Genomic DNA, 23,857 nt, shown 5'->3' on the forward strand with positions numbered 1-23,857 from the left:
TAAGTTTGATTTAATGCACCATATGTTAAATATTACTCAGAAATATCTATCTGGTTCATGAATTAATCTGACTTACAACTTTCACTCCTCCTGACATGTTTGTATGAAAGGAAGCATGTTGGGATATGGCTTTCTAGTAGAAACATTATGTCCTCTTTCCCTAGAGAACTTGGTTTCATAGTAATTGTTTTATTATTATTAAGCTAGTCACATAATATCCAGTCTGTGTTATGAGGGTCATGGGCCTTCAGATGGATTTGGGTGATGACCAGGCACAGATGGAAGAAAGAGTAAAGATACATTTTATCCAGCAGCTTCAGGTCTGTAGTTTTAAAGACCACCAATGGAGAGCAATAAATGAGTTTAATTTAAGCCTCTCCCCGATTTCCTGCACACAGTCAGGAGGCCCACCTTCCCCCATGTATGCCTGGAGCCCTTCCCACGTGGCATTAGTACATCACGCCCATTGTTGGAGGCTCTTCTAAAGGAGTCTTGGTGGAGCGTTGGCAACGTTCCATTTTATAGTCATCCCTGTGGACAAACTCATGGCATTGCTATGCTTCTCCTTAGCACTTTAATGACAGGAGGGTCACCGACCACAGTTCAGAAGAGCATCATCGTAAGGCAGTGCTGGTCTGGAGAACACACCGACTTGTACTTCCCCCGCCCTTTGATGTCCCCTCTTCCCTGCCGCAGGTTATGGGTGTGCAATAAAGGGGAAACATATTTTCCAGATTCTGATTCTCAGAGCTCATCCCCAGGCACCAGTCGTCCTGGTATTTTGTTTGGGGTGTGTTCTGATGGGAACCACCATTTCCCCAAAGCGGACACTCACGGAGGGTGGTCCAACACCCAGGACAGGATGTGAAACCTTTGTGTGTGTTTCTAGCCAGCAACAGCACCTGGGTTGGAGCCTTCTCTGAACAATACTTGAGTGGCTAACAGTACCAAACGTTCCTACAAAATCACAAAGCTTTTCATAATTGCTCATTTCCCATTCGTACCTTTGATATACTCTACTTAAAGGCTGCTTTTTGTGTTTTGGTTTGGTTTGGGGGTGTTTGCGGAGGTTTTTTGTGCTTTGTTCTTTCATTTTTGTTTTTCGTTTTTTGATGTTGCTTTGGGTTTTTTGTTTATTTGTTTGTTTGGTTGGTTGGTTTTGGGGTTTTGGCTTTGGTTTTTCTGTCTGTTAAGCAAAAGAAATTGATTAGAACCAAAGTAAAACTGGTACACATAAAGACATATCTGTTTCCGTGACGTGAACATTAGTGATCCCTAATAATATGCCTTGACAGAACCCAGTACTAAAATATCAGTGAAGTCCTAATATACTGAAGTCTGAAAGGTGGATTTGATATATGTTTTGCTAAGCATGACCCACTTTCTAGTACCAAAGCCAAATATTAATCCATTTGAGAATTAAAAACATATCTCCATTCTAATGCTGTGTGGCCTTCTGTATATTGGTCACACAAACAAAAAGAGACATCTTTAAGAGAGGACCCATCTCATGTTGAAAATGTGTCCCCTCCGTGTTTCCTGGAACAGAACAAAAGGCATGCCCAGTGAAAGAGTAGACTGGCCCCAGCCAACTGCTTTGAAATGTAAGCCTCTTGGTTGGGCTGTCCAGCTCTTGCAAGGTAAAATGGCTTCATGTTAAAAATTAGTCTGTTCTTATCAGTGGCTTGCATGAATAGCCTTTGTAGTTTTCTAAAACATTCTTATGACCAGATGAGGTAAGGACTTGATTCTATTTTTGATTCAGCTTCCTGAGTCTTAATATCTCTTTGTATAAAGAAGACACTAATAGCTTAGTTTAAAAGGTTCAGTGCTTTAGAACAAAAAAAAAAATCACACTAGGGCTGGAGAGTTGGCTCTGTTTGAGCCTTTGTAGTTCTTGTGAAGACCCAGATTCAACTCTCAGAACCGACATGATGGCTGACAGCCATTTGTAACTCTGGTCCCAGGAGACCCAAAGCCTCATCTTGACTTTCTTAGGTACCGGGCACACATGTGGTGCATACACACCATAGAGGCAAAACACTCATACAAATAATATAGTAAAATAAACAAGTCAAAAGAACTTTTTAAATCACACTAAGAGTATCTATCCTCTCTTTTTGTGAATGTTCTTAGAATGTGTTTGTTGGTTTTCCAAGTCTTCCTGATTTGTATCTTGAAAATGGATGGTTGCAGGGATGGATTTTAATTTATAGTTTTGATTTTTTTTAATTGTTCAAAAGAAGAGTAAGTCTTCTGAAAGCTACTGCTTTTTTATTTTTATTTTTTGGATTCTTGGTTAGTAAATGTGGATTGTTTTTTTTTTTCTTCTTGTTTTCTTTTCACCAATGTTTCTCTGAACATTCACTTCATGGAGACCTGTATAAGAATCGGGACGATATCATGGATTCTTTTGACTGCAGTCTCCACTTAAGCATATAATAACAAACAGATAATATTGCTTGATAAGAAAACAATAGTTGCTCCCATAGATAGTGTAATGATGCACGTTGATAGGATACTCTGTGTCTGTAAATCTCCATCACACCCCTTTTACAACCATCTTTAGTTGTTTCTAAAACTCTTTAATACAGAAATTCCCATTTTCATACCAGAATTTTGCCTATTTTTTGTCTTAAATATTTTAGTGTCCTTGATACCTTTCTAAGTTGCTTTTATTTGTCTAGTTTCTATGATATCAGAAACACATTCTGAGAATTTTCCCACAACTATAATCTACTATTTTCATATAGCTTGACTATAATCTACTATTTTCATATAGCTTGACTATAATCTACTATTTTCATATAGCTTGTGTACATCATCCATGTGTAATAGGGAAAAGAAGAGGTTTGTTTCTCTGAAAGTAAAGGTAATTGTGTTTGCTTTGTGATACAGTTGGCACTTGTCAGTGTTCCTGGAATGAGCAAATGAGTCAGAGGGGGGTGGGGGTGGTCGTCGAGTAAAGCATATATAAGAAATCATTGCACTGATACACCAAGCATGCAAATCTATGAAAGGAACAGTAATACCTCAGCTATACACTAAGCAGAGATGCAGAGAACGAAGGCAAGACCCAGAGAAGCTGTAGGTCTGATTTCTGGAGTCTCAGTCATATCCCACCACATCCTTGGGTCTGGAAGGAGATGATCCAAGGTACTTAGTTAAAAGGGTCTCCTGTTCAAGAAGATTAGGGGATTTCAACACCTTTATATGTGTGCAGTGAAACTTTGCTTGCATTCATCTATTGACTTAATGTCTCCTCTTTCCATTCCAGTCAACAGTGAAAAGCAACTCTTGGAGAGCATCAGTAGGCTATCCTTTAGTCTATGCGCTAGCGTTGAGGGCATTAGTAAAGGCAGCATTCCCTAAGTCCTGTCAATCCACCCAGCCCATTTCCACCACACGGTTGACTGGCACATTATCTTCAGCAAAGGAGTCGGCTGTGCTCTATGTAGGAATACATGCATTATTATTATTAACAACACATATACCTACATACACACACATATGGAAAATGTATTTGTAGAATAACAAAATATTCTTCCTCTTCATTAGCAAAACCACTATGTGGCACTGAGATGCAAGCCCTTTTTGCTGTCTATCAAATTTTTCTTTATTTGACGATAGGTATAAATTATTCATGAAGATAATTCAATTATATATAAAGAAATGTTGGACTTGGAGGATTTTTAAGGTCCTACAAGTGTCACATTTTTCTTAGTGATGATGACCACCAAGGGCTGGCTTGGTAACTGTCACCAGTAACTGCTCATCAGCAACGTGGGGGATGTAATGGCAGGGGGAGCACTCTGTCTTCAAACCAAGGTGTCAGGTTTATATTTTATCTGGAAAAAAAAAGTAACATGACTATATTTGACATCTACCTCAGCAAACAAATTAATGCTAATTAAAGATTAATGTGTTGTAATTAGCATTAAAAATGCAATTAAATTGTGAGTAAATGGACCAAGAATAGAAAACTGTTAGACGTCTCACTGCCTGGTTTTCATATTCTGTCTTTTGTTTTTGCAGCAAACAGAGGAACTGGGGCAGCAGGCAGCTCCCAGACTGGAGACGCTCTGGGGAAAGCCCTGGCTTCGGTGAGGAAATATTGACTTTGGATTCCACGGGCACTGCTCGTAGCAGGGTGAACTTTAATGAGAAGTGGACATATGGAATTTTAGAAAATAAATGCAAATAGCTTTGATGAGGGGAGCGGTTGGGGGAATAAGGATCACTGAGACTTTTTGAGGGAAAGCTGTTTTACCTCCTTTGGCTAGCCTTTTTCATCTTGCTGTCTTATTGGTGCTTAACCATCTTCAGTGAGGGCCTAGGGATATTCTCCGGGCCTTTGAGCTCATAGAGTTTCAGTGAGCATTTCTCTTTTCTCATCTCTATAGTATGATAGATGCCCATTGGCTAGCTAAGCCTGACTCATCAAGAGTTGGTTATAAGATGCTTTGGAAAAGCTACTTGAAAAAGAAATGACAAACACTGAGGTTCATGAGGGATTTGTCATTTCTTTGGCACCTGGGGGACTTCAATTCTTTGCTTTGTCCACCCACTGAGTGCTCCCTAGTGACAAACCAGCACTCCTTATTCACTCAGCCAGAGAATGGTTCCTTGCAGTGTCTTCAATCATTTATACTTTTAAGAGGAAATTTGTTCTCCTAAGATTTTGTGTCTTTGGTTGCCTTTTCCCTCCCATGGTGGACATAAACTAAGTTCAACTAATATCAGCCTTTGGTTCTAAGGGAAAGTACTTATTTAGTCTGGGCTCTCTTGTGCCCTGCTTGCCATTGTCCTAATTACAGTACACACAATGCTGCCCAGCCCCTTGTTTGGTGGAGGAAGAAAGGAAAATTAGAAACCAGTATGTCCGTGGTTTGCCCAGAGCCACTCGGCCAGTTATGGGAGGGAAAGGGATTGGACGTGAAACTGGCTGACCCCCAGTTCTATGTCCCACTGTCCCACGCTGCCACAGTGATTCTTTTGAAAACCTGAAGTAACTGTTGCATTTTTCATTTTGGAATGTTTGTAGTACAGTTGAATGTTGCATGCATTTTGTGACTTGTGGGTTTTCTAAGGGAGCTGCATGGATGCTTTTTGTTGTTATTTAAAAACTGTTTGTTTGAAATCAATGAGTTTCTTTTCTTCTCCACTGTTTCAAGATCTATTCTCCTGACCACACGAACAACAGCTTTTCCTCCAATCCTTCAACTCCTGTGGGCTCCCCTCCTTCACTCTCAGGTACTGTCTCCTAGACTTCATTTCACAGCCATCATAGGTGATGGAACAGTCTGGGAGCTGCCTGCTGCCCCAGTTCCTCCTACACACCCAGAACCTATAGAGATCTCGAAACCTAGCCTGCCCGTAGAAAAGCAGAATGGGTGGATAACAAATTATAATCTAAGGGTACATTTGTTTCCTTGTTTTTTAAAAGTTGGATGAAAAGCCATTCATTCCTTGAACTCTTCTTAGTTGTACAGATGTTCGACAGCTGGATCATATATTCCAATACAGTTTCTCAAAAAATAGTAAATGTAGTCAGAAATATCTAATACTTAATTACCAAATATAGGCTATGTAAATGAATCCTTCCCTGAAGACATTTGAGCCTTCTCCCCTAAAATGAAATATTTGAGAAAAAGTGCAATTTTGTATATAAATTATGTAAATGTGTGAAGTAAGAGGGATGTTTCTCTTTAAGTTGCTATGATGTATGGCTTCCAATCACATGATTATAAGTGGTACAGCTATATAGTAAACCATTTTAGTTTTCTAAGGTACACATGAGTGATCTACGTTCCTTCTTAGGTCACTTGACCTTGTTCCATGCATCAGTTCATTTGAAAAATGGGAAGGCGGCTTCCATACGAAACTGTCCCGTGTATACCTGACCTTACTGGGATTTAGAATAGATTTGCTCAGCTTTAGTGTTGTGTCTCTGAGTCCTGTGCCATTGCCTGTGTGCAGCCCTCCCATGCCTCCCCTTAAGCCCAATTCCCTCATAGAAAGCAAGAGGTTTCAAACTGCAGAACCAGTCTAAGAAGGGATGGTTGCAACGCAGATGGGATGGCAACCTCTCTGGCGTAGGAAGTTCACAGAACAGGACAGAGAGAGGGTCACCTGGGTTCTGAAGTCAGTCTATTCTGGGTGACCAAACTGAAACCAGGAAGAAGCAGGCGTTTTAAGATGGTAATAGAATACCGCCACCACGCCCCCTCCCCCACTCCCCCTCGTTCATAGTACAAATGGAAAGGAAAGCTTAGTATTGTGTTGTTCTGTCTTGGCACCAGATTCTTAGGCTCTGGAAAAAAAGAAAAAAAAAAAAGAATCATCTCAAATATCAATCTCCCAAAGCAGAGGAGGACTGAGTACAAAGGACTTGAGACAATAACGGGAGGGGAGGATGGAAGCAGGTGGGACACCACATTCACCACTTCAAACAAAGCAGCTAGTTCCGCGCTCTGGAAGTGTGGGAACAACTTATGTCAGATGTCCTGGTTTTGTGCATAAGTGTACCGAAGCGAGGGAGGGCTTGTGCCAGTAACCATGAGAGACATGCGTGCTCAGGAACCTGGTGCGCATGCTCCTGCTGTGGCACTGTACGTGAGGTTAGGGAGGAGAATGCACAAACCTGCGGTGGAGCCTCAGGCTCTGCAACCAGTTGTAGGTAGAGGAAGCCATTTTGGGGGGTCTTGGTGATGCATTTTGAAAGACCACATGTTAGGAAGAAAGAACTTTTATGAAGATATAAATAAGGGGACAGATTGCTATTTTCACACCAACAGCTCTGTCCAAATTCTGTCAAGAAAAGTAATTGAACAAAATATCCTATTTTTGTTTAGCATAAAAATACACAGGCATACCCAGAAAAGACAAAAAGGACGGATTTTAAACATACCGGCAGCACCGGGCACAGGATCTTGAGAGATCACAATTATATTTTTTTTTCCTATTTTTGAATTATAGACTTTATATGTTTTCAATAGTGGGTGTTAACATTACAATCATTTTCAATTTAAAAGTGATTTTCATTTTGTAGGTTGGATATAGGGAATATATTCTGAAAGGCTCTTTGGAAGAAACTATGTAGCTTTTAATGTTAGGGAATTTTGTATCTTTCTCTTTAGAGAACTGCTGTGAACTAAATTTCTTTGCTCCAGAGTTTCTGAGGGGGCCCATGTAAAGAACATGTGCTTAGCAGGGAATTTGATCCCCAGCTCCAAAATAAATAATTAATAAATAAATACTTGTTTAAAGGTTGATCTCATCCCATAGACATTTTTAAAACAAGAGCAAAGTTCTCATGTATCCACAAGGGTCTTTGGTCATAGTCTGACCTCCCTTAAAGACCTAGCCCTCCCCCACCCTTCCTCCATACCCTTGAAAGCACCACAACTATCCAATCTCCAGTGACAGATATGTCTCAAAGGAGTCCTGCTAGCTGAAACTTAGACCCAATAAAATATTCCTTTTTACAGAGCAGACTCAGGACACACACGGGGAGCCAGCCCATGAAAATCCTACATGTTTTACTTTAAAAAAAGATGTCCCCAGTTTCCAGATTTTCATCTGGGAAGACTAAGTGTATTTATCATATTGACTAATAGAAATCAACATTGCTTCCTTTTCTAAGTATCTGTGGGTTTAAGTGCACAGCGATCTGATTGTTTTTCTCCTTTCAATGTCAGCAGGCACAGCTGTTTGGTCTAGAAACGGAGGACAGGCCTCGTCATCTCCCAATTATGAAGGACCCTTGCACTCACTGGTATGTCGCCCCCTGGGTCTGACACTCTGACCAGGTTTTCCTTTCTTCTGTCACTCTGCGGTACATATTTTCAATGATTGCTACTTGAAGTCGACATTAGGGCCACCAGCTTCTGGGAGCCGGCATCATTAGGATGCCTATTCTCTGTTTGGAGATGGTGACCTAGATGCATCGAGAATGAAAGCCCAGGGCTCCAAATACCTAGGACCTGATAGGAGATCAAGAGTCATCCCAGGAGCTTAGTATAGGGCTCTCCTTCTTTTTAAACACTCCAGAGCAGTAAGTACATAAATGTAAGGACTGGGACACTTGATGATGCTATCTTCCTCCTCCCTGCCTGCAAGGTAAACAGTAGGCCATTTCCTCCTAACCTCAAGCAAGAGGCCTACGGTTTATGTCCCCTTCTGCTGCGGTTCTTGTAGAAAGGAATCCAGCCATTTGACTTGTAAGGAAGTGGCTACTCTTCCCCGGGAAATAGCTGAACAGTTCCATGGGCCTAATTCATATTATAAATACTCCCAGGATGATTCAAAGTCTGGCACTTTTATCTGCCTCAGCTTAGGGTGGGTGGAGCTGGAATTATGCAAGACACTTCCCTGCACAGTGCAGGTTTGGTGTGTACCCATGAGTCAAAAGTGGTGGGGAGCCCAGTTCTGCCTCGGGATTGAGTTTTCTGCTTTTCTTGCATATTTTGAGAAGAAACACGGAAGAAGCAAGCCTTTCCCTGTCTCCACCCATGTGAGCCTGTCTATGATTTAGGGGCTACTGTCTTCCTTTTCAACCTACTTTTTAAAGGGAGATTTGCAGATGAAAATGCAGCGTCTTCCTTCCGCGTGTTCTTCCTTTCTGAGCCAGATGAATCACCTAGCTGTGCATTTTAGCCAATAAAGACAACAGCCCAGCTTTTTCATTGACAGACTCCATCCCGATAGCTCAGTTGTTCTATTTACCCTCTGCAGGATGGTCTCCATAGCCTAGCCCTCAAAAGCAGGCTATATTCAGCTGTAGAACTGGAGAGGTTGGTACATAGCTGTGGACCACAGCTTGGGATTCCTCATACGTTCTGAATACTCCCAGGGATTCTAAGTCGAGATCTTTCCCTCCAGAAGGGAACTGTTAGCCAGGAAGTATGTCAGGCACCTAGATTTCCTTCTATGCTCACATTGACCCAACCATTTACCACCATCCTATCTTTTACAAATTAAAAATGGTAGATTCAGAGAAAATTAGTAATATTCCTTTGGTCAAGTAAGTAGCCGAGCTAGCAGGCTAGGGAACACCATACAACTCGCAAGCCCACCAAATCAAAATGTTCTGTACCGTAGACTAACTCTATTAGACACACATTCTTCCTGTCAGTACAGAATAATTAGAAATTGCTTTTCTTATGCAGTAGAGCTGATACATCTGTTTGCATAGTGCCCTGGAAACCAAAGAGAACCAAGACAGTCCTAGTACAAAACAGCACTAGAGGGATGATGAAGGAAGGGAGGGAAGGAGGGACGGAGGAAGGAAGAAGGAAGAGGGATAAAGAGGGAGGGAGGGAGGGAGGGAAAGGAAAAGAAAGAAAAGAAAAGATAGATTCTAACACTGACAACTACTTTTTGGCAATAAGACACAGAATAATTAATCAGCTTAATTTTTGAGCTTCATTTTTCATGTCTATATGGAAAGAGCACTCCTGTCCTGTCTATGAATACATGTTTAATATGCATTGATGAGATGGTGTATTTTAAGGTATACAATGACAAGCAGTAATTGATGTATATTAATCACAGTAAAAAAAAAAATGAAGACAAAGCTGTGTACCTTTTCTTCACTGTTAGCTATAGGGTAAGCCTTAGAGAGTTGAAGAAAACTAGGCTCCTAATGTCTAAAATGGGGGTAGGCTGATTGGCTTTTAATTGCATAAAGCAGTGAATTCTCTGCTGCCGGAGGTATGGACTTTGAAATCAGCTGTAGGTCCTGGGTAGATGATCAAGCAAAATCTTGGTTATTCTTTAGTCCTGTGCTTTCGTAGCACTTTGTGTGACAGAATTTTTAAAGATTTTTTGCTGTAACAATTTCTGAGACCCTTCCCTACATGCATACATGCAGGTTGATATTGATAACAGATTTTTTTTAAAGTGGGGGAGGGAGAAGGGGGCTTAAAGTTGCCTAAACTTTTACCTGTCTCTGACTTGAAGAAACATTTAATTCAAAAACCAAAAATAGATCATCTTTCCACTACTAATATTTTAGCCCAGTGCTTGCCAAAGTGTTCCTCAAATTCAATGCATGTTTTCCTCTGTTAACATAAATCTCAGTTCTCTTTCAAGCTAATGGAGTCCAGTGTAGCATATGTATATAATAATGTCCTCAAAGAATTATTGAATTTACTTTGTTCATGAAAAATAACACTGTAACTTTAACATTAACATTTTCCACCAGTTTTCTAGGAAGGACATTATTTATTTTTATTATTGTTCTTAGGAAACAAACTTTATTGGAAACATATATTCTGTAACCCAGACCCGTCTGTAGCAGCCCAGGATTCTGCTTGTGCAACCTGTGCATGCATTTCCAACTAAATCCAATTTCACCTCTCGTACAAACCCACAGCAAAGCCGAATCGAAGACCGTTTAGAAAGACTGGACGATGCGATTCATGTTCTCCGGAACCACGCAGTGGGCCCGTCCACAGCTGTGCCTGGTGGCCACGGGGACATGCATGGGATCATCGGACCCTCCCACAATGGAGCGATGAGTAGCCTGGGCTCAGGGTATGGAACTGGTCTTCTCTCAGCCAACAGACACTCGCTCATGGTAAGTGGACTCTGTTCATGTAGAATTAAAATGGCAAATGAAAATACTACTGCTGCTGTTTTGTAAGAATCACTTCATGAGAGATATTGTTCACAATATGGATAGCTCACATATTGATAGTGTACAGTTCAGTGTGTTCTAGATTGTACACAGGATTGCGTGACCATCATGACAGTCTAACTCTAGAAGAGTTTCGCCTCATGTACAAAGAAAGAGAAAGCCACTCAACCATCACACAGTTATTCTCCTACCCTTCCTGTGTCCCCACCCTTCAACTCCTGGCAATCACCAAGTTACTTCCTGTCCCTGTAGATTCTGGGCATTTCATTGAAATGGAATTAAACAATCCATTGGCTTTTTTTTTAAATTAACTTCTTTTACTTCATCTTTTTTTTAAGGTTTCTCTGTGTTTTACCACATACTATGGTTTTATTTGTTCTTCTTGCCGTTCTATAGAGCACATTACATTGCCCACTTACCGGCTGACAGATCCTATAGCTGCCTTCCCTCTTTGACACTTGCACTCCTATGAGTACTCATGCATACGGATTTATATGAGCATGTGTTTTCATTCCACATAGGTATTAGTAAGTTGCTAGATCACCGCTCATAAGTTCAGTTATTCGTCTTGATCACTCTGATCAAAGACCACAAGTCAAGTTCACGTTACATCATTGCCATTCTAAATATGAGGGTGGTTTGGTTTGTCTTTAAGAAACTAAAATGATGCCGTTCAGTCTCAGGGTTAGAGACTAGAAATCAGTTGTGTATTTGCCTTTTTTTGGGGGGGGAGGGATCAGAGACGGTTTATTAGAAAAATGTTAATTGATAACAATTAGCTGATAAATGGTGTAAGTTTCACTTTATTGCTGATTTTTGAGTAGTTCTGCCCCCAGCACACACCTGCTGGTAAACATCCCATTGCACTGCTTGCCCCGTGTCCGGCCGGTTCCCAGACTGCTTAGGTGAGGACCACTCTCCATCCTCTGATGCAACTTCTCTCACGTGGAGATGCTTCCAAAAGGAAGTGCAAAATAACTGTGAAACCTCGTGTGGGTGGCTTTTTGGTCCTTCTTCAATTTCTCTTAATTGAAAGACCAAGATGCAGAGCGCCACCCTGCACAGTATATTACTGAAACCTGCAACCGATTAGGGGGGAAAAATGTGACTTTATAAATAGAAGCAATGAACTCACTTCTAAAATGTGGAAAGATATTTTTGAATGCCAATGCTAAACCTTTTTTCCTTACTTTTTTCTTTATCTTGACCTCTACCCTAAAAATCCATCACTGAGTAAAAATTGTTTGCATGTTCATTGGCAGTTGCTAAAGAGTTTACAAAGGCAAGTCTAGATTTTAATTTAGCCTGGCCTCAGGTAATGTGTTAAACACTAGGGATGCATTTAATATGAGGTTTTCATTTGTACAGCTTTCTTTTTTCCCCCTGACTGCAGTGTTTAAACAACACTGCTTTTAATTAAGAAATCTGGCTTTATTAAAATCCAGATATGCGCCTTATAACCAGTTATGTATATCTGCTCTCAATCAAGAGAGAAATAGGCTAATTTCTGTAGCTGTGTTCACTTTGCATATGTTAGCCGGATGCGGCCTGCACCCAAGACATTGATGTAAAAACTGTCTTTTCCATAAATATGTAGTTTGTTCTTAAATACCAGATGGAGTCTAAGCATTTCTTTAACATATTAAACTGTACATTGTTGCTTTTTTGGAATTAGTTGACCTTTGATGCTGATTCTGAGATAGAACACGAGGAAAAGGGGGTGGGGGAAAGACAAAAAAAAAACTAGAATTATTTTTGGAGAGGGGAAGTTGAACTGACCCCAATGGAAAGTAGAGAGAGAGAACAGAAGTGAGCACCTTTAAAAAGACAAATGATTGGCCAACAACTTTAAAAAGACAAATGATTGGCCAACAACTTTAAAAAGACAAATGATTGGCCAACAACTTTAAAAAGACAAATGATTGGCCAACAANGCCAACAACTTTAAAAAGACAAATGATTGGCCAACAACTTTAAAAAGACAAATGATTGGCCAACAACTTTAAAAAGACAAATGATTGGCCAACAATACACAGACACCTCTTGGATATGGTTGCTGGGGTACTAAAAAAGAAGACATAAAGTTGAGAGTTCTACTGATTTAACAAAAGTTCCCTCTCACTCCAAGGAGGAACTGTGGAGCCAGCTAGATCATGGCGTAGCTCCAGAGACGTGCCTGTTGAGTCCAATAGAGGACTTGTCACCTTCTTTGCTTTCTAGAAACCAAGCAGCGCGTCCCTAAAAACCCGAACTCCTCACGTGCATGAATACATGAAGACCTGTATGAATTCTCAAACTAAAACCTAAGAACAAAGGAAATATTTTTTGAATTTAGTCAGTATGAAGTTAGCCTTTGACCATTTGACACATTCCACAATAACAAAAAACAAAAAGAAAGAAAAAAGAAAAAAAAAGTTTTGAAAGGAAGCAAAAGAGGAAAAAAGGAAAGAAAAATCCCCTCTACCCCTAACAACAACAACAAAAATTCAAGGAGGATGCTGGTAATGTTTTCCACATTTGGATTTTAATACATGAAACAGGCGTTCAAACCTTAGCCAGCTGCAGGAAATAAAGTAGCAATGGGAGTTTTGTACAGGAAGCAGGGCAGGAAGGGTTGGAAAGAGGCTGGCCTCTCAGCTCCACACCTTCCTTTGTTGTTCTGGAGTGGAACAGAGGTGCAGAAACTCGAGACTCATCCCAAGGCTGGTTTTGTTTTGAGTAAATCTCCCTTCTAACTCTGCCTCCCCACTCCTCCTGATTAAAGAATAGACAGCTCCAACTGGTCTTGACCTTCACCCTTTTCCTTCCCTCCCTGCCTCCTGAATATCAAAACAAAATGGCCTGGGACACTGGAAGATGTTGGAAGCTTTCCTTTCCCCAGCAGCTTAACTGATGGGGAACCCTGTGGTCCTGCCTCAGCTAGTGTGTTGTCTCCTTTAATCGCTCACATATTGCTCTTAGCTTTGAGTCTCAAAATGTCTTCTTTTGGTCTTGTGTAATTTACTAATTATTCATACGATGAAAGGGATTCCCTCCATCCCGCACTTTGACATGGCTTATACCACTGGAGGGAATGGAAGATATTCGGGGCTTTCTGGATAGCATTGCTGGACTGCTTTTCCTGTCTCAGAAACTTGAAGGCATTTCCACTGCTGTAAGAATAGCATCAGCTCCCTAGCTCATCTGTCAAGGGCCTTGATGATTTACCAAAAGCCTTATAAGAGCCATTCCATTATGCAAAGGTTTTCCAGCCAGACCAGTGTATGCACATTACCAGAACTGGGGCCCCATTAAGTACTTCGTTTGCATATGTCCCAGGTTCATCCGCCCTGTCCACTTCTCTCTTCTCACCCATTGTCAAAGTTCTGACAAACCCTTCCTCTTCCAGGAAGCCATCCGTTGCTGCTTCTGTTTATAACAGTCATTTTCTGTACCCCGTGCACCTCCATCACATAGCACAATGAGTCATGACACTTGTAGATAGTATCTTACCCAGATTCACACCGCTGTGCATCTTTTCTAGGTGCCACTTTGCTCTGCCTGGCTGCTGTGTGGTCCTTGAGTGCCACATTTTCTATGTGCTCTCCCTCCCAGGGAAATGACTAGCTGGGCCCCTCTGGTCTACACTCTGGTTACAGCATCTCAGGTGGCATTCGTAACAGTCCAGTGACAGGTGCCATGTTGGGTGTTGGGATATGAGCCTCATGAATTCAAACAAGTCAAGACCATGGCCACATTTAAGTCTGGAGACCTTACTCCAAGTTCTGTTTGACAGACATACCTCCTTCCTAGACATTATAAACACACCTTTAAAGAACTCATTTTTGGTGCAGAGTTTGTGATTTTTTGTATCTTGATAAATGTTGGTTGGTAGAAGAAGGTTCTGTATATTTTATGGTCTGGTTCGCCAGAGCAACTTTCTTCTCTCCAGGGTGCAGGGTGCACGTGTAACATGCTCAGGGCAAAACATCTTCTCAAAGTGTCTTCCTGAGTCACCGTGTACGTGCCGAGTGGCCAAGAGTTGTAAACTCTTCCCCCTTGGATCCCTGAGGATAGAGTTTCAAGCCATCAAGTAATGTTTCTTACCATAACAGCCTCCTTCCCTGGCAAACTCAAAACTCCATGGACAGGAGAAGGAAACACTTGGGTCTGTCTCTTACCTAGTTAGGAAACCTTAAGCACATCCACACACACTCACATCTCACTGTTAATCTTGGCATTTAAATCTTCTGCTCGCCTGCAAACCGCTTTAGAAACAGTCTTCCAAAGCCAGTTCTCTTCCATATTCGTTGGATATTCATACTCACAGATGAGGTCTGAAAGAAGCCTTGCAGATGACCTCACATTGTCTCCTAATGGAACTAAACCGACACCAAGCATGTCTTCATGTGGCCCTGTGTGTGCCCCCGGAGGTTACCTGTAGATGCTCGGCGATGCTGTGTGTATGATCCCTGTGTAATGACTCTGTTCTCGGTTCCTCTTTTGAGTGAATTCTGCTTGTTCATCTCAAGAACATTTGGCTGTGGTCGCCAGTGTCAGGCCTATGCTCAGTTATGGTCTCTGGTCTCAGGGGGGCTCACAAACTAGTTGGAAAGAACCACTATTTTAAACAAATTGCTGTATGCTTGTCCACCAGACCCTATAAGAAAACAGGGACTCTCTTATCTAGAAGGGACAGCGTCATGATTAGCTGATTTAGGAGAAGTGCTGTGTGTGTGTGTGTGTGTGTGTGTGTGTGTGTGTACAAAACCCAGGGCTTTGTCTAGGTGCACTACCACCGAGCTATGACTCTGGCCCTCATTTCCTTTTTCCTTTTTTAAATTAGAAGTAAGGTTTCTCTATTATATTCAGGTTTGCCTTAAACTTACTAGCTCAAGGAGGATCGGCTTTGAACTCTCAATCTTCTTTTCTTATCTCCCACCCCCACCCTCTTCACTGGGCTTACAAGCTTATACCATAGGACCGAACAGTAGTAATCTCTTAGGAACTGCGGCTCATTAAGAGATGGAGGAATCCTGTGTCACTTGTCTCCCATACTTGCCCTCCACTGCTTCCCTTCAGCGAAGGTGGGACTGTGGAACACACTTTAGAACCCACTGATGCGTGTACATCTTAGCTCCACTTCCTTCTTTCCAGAGAGTTTTATTTTGGGCTTAAAAATTCATTCAATGAACTCATATCAAGGGAGCAATACTCTTTCTTTAGCTGGTGTGGAGCATGAAGGACCTTAGAGAATGTAAGACTTCATGGACAGACAATTTTCTTCTGCTTGCATAGTTGAGTTTGGATTATTGAATTTAGGTTCTGAAAATGGCTTACAAGCAGCCTATTGCCATTGTTTTGCCACTGAAGACTGAGTCTCAGAAAGGGGAAGTGATCCGACCTTGCTTGCTTGGCCAATTAATTGTTGAGCTAGGCTTTTAAACAGCAGACGGGCCAGCAACTGTATCAGCATTTTAAAAATAATAATGCTGGAGATTGGAGTCAGGGCCTTGTACAGGCTTGGCAAGTATTCTCCCACTGACCTATAGCCCTGGTCCCTAGATTCTTCCCACCATATCCTCCGAAGTATGTGTCCCCTCTTGCCCAGTACCCCAACAGTTTTAAGTCAACGAATGGTCTTGTGACCACTCTATTCCTTATTCGTGGGTAATGAACTCAAGCTCACTCTTCAGTTGTCCCTGGACTCTCATTTGTGAGCAGCAATTTATCTCTGTCACTCATACTGAGCTATATAACCCTATCCCTTTGCTGCCTCGATAGCATTGCCTTAAAGGTCATCTTGGCAGACACAGAAAACAGGAACTTTGCCTGACAGCTGGCGAGCAGAGGCATTGCCCCCCCCCCCAGTCTTTACAGATCTTAAGTCCATAAAGTTCTACCTGTGCTTGGGCACATGCTCCATGTATGTGCAGTCATTACTACAGAAACCCAGGGACTTTAAAGGTCATCTCAACTCTCATCTCCATACAAATTATGTTGGTCAGCATCCCCCACCCCCCACCTCATAAAGCCCGTTTCCCTTGACAGGTGGCAAATTTTACCTCAATCTGATATCCACACACGGGTCTTGTCTTTGTAGAGAGACTATTCAGGGTTTGCTGTTCCTTAAAGTCAGCTTCTATTTCTTTAAATATTAACCTACAGCTGAGACTCCTGGGCCCCCCTCTAAGGCCCCATTGGTTTATGCTGTCTGCTCTCTAGCTTGGTCAAAGATTCCACCTTCCCACTGTAAGGAACCCTTAGCGAATGGGATCTCGAGATGAACATGATACTCAAGGGGTGGACTTACTGTCAGGCAAAGTTCCTGTTTTCTGTGTCTGCCAAGATGACCTTTAAGGCAATGCTATCGAGGCAGCAAAGGGATAGGGGTTATATAGCTCAGTATGAGTGACAGAGATAAATTGCTGATCACTTAATATCCAAGAGTGGACTTACTAACTCACCCTCTCCTGCATTCTGCTCATTCTCTCAAGCAAAAATCTTATTTGCTAGTACTGATGCCTTCACAGTCTTGTTGACATGCATTGAACCTGTAATCTATAACTCATGACTAAGCATCCGTGCTGACTCTGCCCTGATGGACTTAGTGTTGTGTATGTCCAGAACCCTTTTGAATCTCACACTTCCCCCTTCCATCCGCCTCCAGTCTATAGGGCCACTTCACGCCCTCATTCTGTTCTATTCTCTGCCAGCTCTATCCCTGACAGATGTGGCGTGTGCCTTTAAAGTCCACATCAAAGCCACCAATAAAAATGCTGGCCAGGGAAGAGCATGGACCAAAAAGCCCTAAGGCTCGAGACAACATTCATTCTCTTCACACTGGTCCCTGCTCTTGGAGTTTTCGGTCACAGCCAGTTCTGTTCCCTACTTCTGTCCATGGCGCTTGTGCTATAAAATGTCCGCCCTGTTGGAGAAAGAGCCCAGGCATGCAGACATCCACTGGGAGTGAGGGAATGGGGCTTGCCTAGAGGAACTTGTTTTCGTTTAAACCAAATTGAGTTCATGGGGCTGTTGCTATCCTCCACAGCACACAGACACTGACTCAAACATCCTGCTATAGAATCTCACCAAGGAGTGTCATCCTTCAGAGTCATGTTTCAGCCATTTCTCTCTTACTGAGGGGTTTTATTTTTAAAATCAGGATAGTCGCTTGCCTATAGAATTCCTCTGATCATCTCCTTGATTATCAAATATGCCTGAGAGTAGATTAGCAACCTCAATGGAAAGATGTTTCTTTGATATTCCTGTCATAAAGAATACTTTAAGGAGACAAAAAGAGAAGAAGAAGAACTTTAAAAAGTTCTCTCAATTAGGGAGGCTTTGTTCAACCACAGCTTCAGAGTCCCTAGGCTCACATCACAGTGGTATTCTGCCTTCATTCAGCAACAATCAGACTCTGCAGCCAGCGCCATGAGACCATTTCACCTAGAGAGCACTGACTAGAACTCCAGCCCCACAGACACCACCGAGGGTTCCACTAGGTACATTCTCTTTGATTTCCCATAACCTTTTTATTCAAATTCAGGCCACATCTTCTTAGATGTGTCACCCCAACCCCCTGCTTTCTGTGCTGCTGGAGCAAACAAACCCAGCGCACCTATTGAGCATCCTGAAGCCATGTGCTGTGGAGCAAATAGGATTTTAGAGTCTAGGATTTCAGGGCAAACCTGTCCTGGCCAACCTGTAGTACAGTGCATGCCTCCATTTAGGACAAGGTAGGATTACAGAGTAACTCGGGAAATAACCAGCCTAGGAGAGGACTGAACGTAGGCAGGAGTCCGTGCAGGACTCTCAACAGTTCCAGAGAGGCGAGCTAGAGAAACCAGAGCATAAACACAGTCTCAAAAGAATTAAAGAGAAAGAAAAGTGCTTATGTGCTCAAAGAGCAGCAAGGAAATTGCCTGCTGATCCAGCCTTGCAGCTGGTAGTGCAGGCTGCTCCAAGCCCCTCCCCCACAGAGCAGCAGCATTCGGTTGGAGCATTGCATGGGAGAGTCCACAGGAAGAGTGAGTTTTCATGTATATATATATATATATATATATATATATATATATATATATATATATATATTACACCCAAATTAAATTAACTCATGGAATTTTCCACCCTTGGGTATTAAAGTAGCAGTTCATGAAGTAATATGGTTATGTCATTCATACCAAAACAGAAAATACTGGTGTAGCTTGGCACTGTTTAAAAGCCAAACTGAGGCCCTGGCCATTTTATATTTCTTCAAATTCCCTGGCTGTTGTGTTAGTTTTAACTTTTATTGTGGCCGTAAATTTTTCAAATCAAGTGTTTTAGCCGATTAAAAAACATGTGTTTCAAACAAACGAAACAAAACAAAAAGCAAAATGAACGGGTTCGTGGCAAGAAAGAGGGTTTAGGAAAACTTCAGCGTTGGGGCTGAAAATTGAAAGACGGGAAGTTACATTTTCTGTCAGATCTAATTGGTTGAAATTCACAGTTGTGCCTAATTCTGGCTTCCCCTCTATCCAAGTCATCTGAGAACCGTACAGCTGAGTGTAGCCAAAAGATCTGTCCGATATTAGTAAGGGGAAGCATGGGTGTACAATAGCCACACGCCATTGAAAGCGGCTAATTGGATGTATTGTGAAAAGCCACAGGACTGAGTTTGCACATTTTCATTTCACATACGCCTCCTCCCCAGTTTCTGTGCACGCTCAGCCCTGCTTGGAGCCGCAAGTGTGTGAAAGTTATTGGAGAATGGTAGTCTCTGGGTAATGTTGCTGTAAGCTGCCCAATTTTCCCCCTGCAGACTAGATGGGAAACAGCTGGTTTTTGTTTTAAAAGCTGTTTTGAGAACTGTCTGAATCTTGAGATACAGAACTGAGGTCACTGTTAAAAGCAGGTGCTCACGGACAAGTGAGAAAGCTGCCAGGGGCTGGCCGGGCTTAGGAATCGGCTGCAGGGGGCTTCCTCTTAGAGGAAAAAGTGGCGAAGTTTGCTCCTGTGTTCAGGACACCAGCCGGGTGAAGTAAGGAATCACATTAGCAATACCGTTAGAAACAAGAGTCGCCTTGAACACAGCTAGCCCTTGGGAGAATAATTAGCTCAGTACGAAGGAATCCAAAATGGTCATTTCCTCTGCAGGGCTACAGATCCAAGGGTCTGAGGTTCTACAGCTCCTCCGGGGCTTTCGGTGCTTGAATTTCCTCTTTAAACCAGTAGTGAAATAACTACTATTTTACATAAGTCATAGCCCAAACTGCCTGGGTCTGAGAAGGGCTCTTCTCTTCTCTTCTCTTCTCTTCTCTTCTCTTCTCTTCTCTTCTCTTTTCTTTCCTTTTCCTTGAGGCTATCTAAGGGAAAGGGGAGAAACTCTTGGCACAGTTCACACTGAAGCAGTTTTGAAAAAAGCAAAACAGAAACATTAGGAACCACTAGAGATCAGGGGAGGGCAGGTACCCATTCTGGGGATGAAGGGAAATAAGCCTCCTCTTCCTCTGGGAGCAAGCAGTTATTAACAGCTGTTTATCCAGTCGGGAATTGAGGGGAATTGAGATTAACATTGTAAACTCTTAAAAAAAAAATAGAAGAAAATCTGGGAAGTTGGCTCGGTATAACAATTCTGCCTTGCCAAAAAAAACTTCCTTTCTCAGAACACATGTACTAGAGTTGAGCAATGTTGTGATTCTCTGAGATTACCAAAAAGTTTGTCCCAGTTAACTGGGGCCGAAAGGGGAGAGAGAAGGGAAGGTCTTGGCTGGATACACTCCACCACGGTCTTCACAGCATCAAACTGGCTATTGAGTCTATTCCTGCTTCTCCACAGTGACTCTCAAGGGGCCATGGTGGCCCCTACCCTTCACTTTCTCCATCACCGTCCTCCACTAGACCTTTGCCATGGTCAAACATACACAGTTAGACTTTCCACACACCTGCTCTTTGAGGCGATGCTCCATGAAATATTGAACAAGGTACTTAGGGCATTGTGGTCCTCCCCACCCCCGAAAGGAAGAATTAAAAAAAAATGGATATTGGCATTTTTCCTTGATTTACTGCTACTCCTAATGTCATTTTCTTTTATTAAATCCTTTCCTTTGCTTTTGATCTTATTTATAGCAGCCACTGGTCATATGGAAACCATTACTGTATAGCTGGGAGATGAAAGCCTTCGTTGCAGTTAAATAAGAGTGAATCATTTGAGCCAATAATACTCACATACAGTGAGGTGCCATGTGTGTCCAGAATGCCCTGTGTATTTGCTTTGTAGCAGAGTTGTTGAGCTTTAGAATGGTCTGCACAAAAAATAATCTGCTTTCTGTCAGAGATATGTAGTCTGACAATATGAAAACACATGTTAACACAGAACCCTTAGTTGCTTGCTTCATGTACAGAGAGACAGAAAGACACAGAATTAGACACAGAGAGAGAGAGAGAGAGAGAGAGAGAGAGAGAGAGAGAGAGAAATGGGGTGGGACAGACAGACAGACAGAGACATGGAGAGAGAGGCACACAGAGACTGCCTAATGCCATTTATTGATGTAAAAATATAAATTTTCCATTACAGAGGGAGATTATGTAATTAGTGTCAAATCTCAGACTATTACAGATAGGTTTACAGAACTGCCATCAAAATCCTCCTTGTCCTTCAAACTTATCTCAGTTGCCCTGGTTTTTCCAAATAGATGTGACTTCATCATCCTTTAAACCCTCCGTGACCTTGTTCTCTTTTAAGAAATCCATTTTATTTTGTCTTATATCATAATGATATCATGCCACCAATTCAATGTGTCTGTTAAGTAATAGGTATGTTTGTCTAATGTTATTTTCCCCCCTCTGGGTACCTAAAGAGTGTCTGGCATATGGATATCTTAAAGGCATTTGCTAAGTTAAATGGAATGTCTGTTATTGGTCAGAAACATGCAAAGATGGATATTTGGCATCACTGAAGGTCATAAATGTCAGACCTCTCCTGGATGCACAGCACTGGTATTTGGGGAACAGTCACCTACACACTGTAATGACTGTGATGCCCTGTGCTCTGGAGCCAGGCCTTGTCCCGGTGGCATTCACAACCCAGGCAAGTGTTGGCTTTACGCAGAGCAAAGTTTAAAGTCTGTGCCCAGTGCCAGCCAATAGCGCCTTGGCTGTATTTTCTGCGAGGTGCCTGTAGTGACTCAGTCAGGACCAGCACAGCAATGGCAAAATGCAGAATTAGGACATCTCCACTGTCTTGAAGGGGTTAGAGACAGTTCTGTGTTTATGAAGGACATAATGAATAAGCTTTGAGGGGGTCAGGAGAAGAGACTAGCCCAGCAGGAAGGCCTTCACTTGACCCACAGTAATGTTGGAGGGAGCCCAGCCACTGAGGAGTCATACATAAATAGCAAAAGATTCAGATTGATCAATTTAAAAATAAGAGACAACAGAGAGAGTCCCCTGGTGTCCAGGGGAAGAATCAACAAGCAGAAGATGGAACTATGCTGAACCTTGACTGAGGGGCTAAATCCTGGGAAAAGAGTCTATCACTCCAAAGGTGAAGATTTCCGAAGAGATGGGCACGATGCATTTCACTCATTTGAGCAGACTTCTTTATACCTCTGTCCCTTCTACAAATATTTTACTATAGGCGTTTGTTAGGTGCTATGTCCTGCACAGCCTGGCACTGGAAACCTGGCTGGGGAGGAAAGCAAATGAAAGAATGAGCACCAAGGAAAGGGTAGGCATATACATAGAAGCTGGGATCAGGTAGTTATGTCTGCTCTGAAGGAGCCACACTAACTATGCTAACAACCCAAGACTCCATGTGTTTATTCTATATAGCGCAGAGGGAGGGGTTGGCTAATCTCAGAAGGAGGTTTCTATAGGTGCAGTATCAGGACAGAAACATCCGTGTTGTTACTTGCAGGTGCTGCCAACCAACCTTCACACTCAGGCCATTACTCCGAGCTTCACCTTGGGTGGAAGGCTTTGGCCATCCCCAAGGGTCTGAAGCACCGTTCTTTGACATGGCCCTCCCTATATCAACAATCTACACCTCCTCCGGAGGTCATCCACCCTCTATATGTGCACGGAGCACATCCTCAGCTCCCCACAGCTAGGGAAACGATGAGGAGATGCTGAATGTCATGGTATGCCTCTAACGATGGCCAGTTTGCGTGGCTCCAGAATGGTCTGCAGGGAAGTCAGCTGCAAGAGCACACACACACACACACACACACACACACACACACATATGCTTCAGGGATCCACAGTCACCAGTGTGCAGCAAGCATCCAGCTGGTCTCTAAACAAAAGAAATGACTTCCAGGTCATTGCAGATCCTCAGCATAATCCCCATGATAGGTGGGTGTGGCTCACTATACCTGGATCAATGTTAGTCTTATATAATAGATTTTAGTACCCTGCTACCTGGAGTAGAGTGGACTGGGCACCCCAAGTCACCGCTCCAGTCCCTACTTGTCCCACTGCATCCTGCTATCACCTCCACTGTAGGAAAATGAGGTAAAGAGCTGGAGTCACCGAATGCTGGAAATACAGAAGGAAGAAACGAAACAGTAACACATGAGACTTAGAGAAAGAAAACTGAACGGAATTCAGCATTTACAAGTTTACATCTTTAGAACCCTATCACAGTGCTATAGCCATTTTTTGGTGTGTGGTACAGGGGAGTGGTCTAGTTGGTCACATGATAGATAAATCCTACTAAAGCCACAATCAATTAGACTCTATGCAAATCACTGGAAGGGGCTGGGGCGAGGGCTCAGTGGTTAACAGCACTGGCTGCTCTTAGGTTTCGTTCCTAATTTGGAACTCCAATTCCAGGGGACCTGAACCCTCCTTTGAACTCCGCAGGCATCACATGCAGATGCTGCACATACTACAGGGGCATGCTGGGAAGACACTCATAAACGAAGTCGATCCTGAAAATTTTAAATCATCTTAAAAATTATTTCATCTCAGAATAAGCGTTAACTACATGTCTAAAAAGAAACCACAGTAAATTTCAGACAAAGTGGGATTCCGTGGGGAGGGGGAGAATGAGGTATTCTCACGACAGTTATGAAATCAGCTCCCAGTAATGTTTAAAAGAGTCAAGGAAGTCAGAACACCAGAGCTGTACCCAGACTTGCTTTCGGTGAGAAGTCCCTGAAATGTTTAATTATGCGAATGATTACAAAAAAGTGATAATTTGGAAAAACTGAGTGATTAGGGGATTGTACTCATGGTTCAAGGATACCCTGG

The 23,857-nt window shown here is 42.4% G+C and overlaps 1 protein-coding gene across 28 annotated transcripts in view; it reads left to right on the forward strand.

Moving 5' to 3' along the window:
* Tcf4 (transcription factor 4) overlaps positions 1-23,857 on the forward strand; it is a 344,060-nt gene that overhangs the window by 303,562 nt on the left and 16,641 nt on the right. For 22 of the 28 annotated variants that reach the window (XM_021150789.2, XM_021150794.2, XM_029472242.1 and 19 more), the window contains 4 exons: positions 4,036-4,103; positions 5,175-5,253; positions 7,701-7,777; positions 10,379-10,582. In XM_021150789.2, the coding sequence (XP_021006448.1) occupies positions 4,036-4,103; positions 5,175-5,253; positions 7,701-7,777; positions 10,379-10,582 (428 nt within the window). The remainder of the gene's footprint in view (positions 1-4,035; positions 4,104-5,174; positions 5,254-7,700; positions 7,778-10,378; positions 10,583-23,857) is intronic. The other 6 variants (XM_029472246.1, XM_029472250.1, XM_029472264.1 and 3 more) reach the window with 1 other exon arrangement.

Source organism: Mus caroli, chromosome 18 (genome assembly GCF_900094665.2).
Source record: "Mus caroli chromosome 18, CAROLI_EIJ_v1.1, whole genome shotgun sequence".
NCBI lineage: Eukaryota > Metazoa > Chordata > Mammalia > Rodentia > Muridae > Mus > Mus caroli.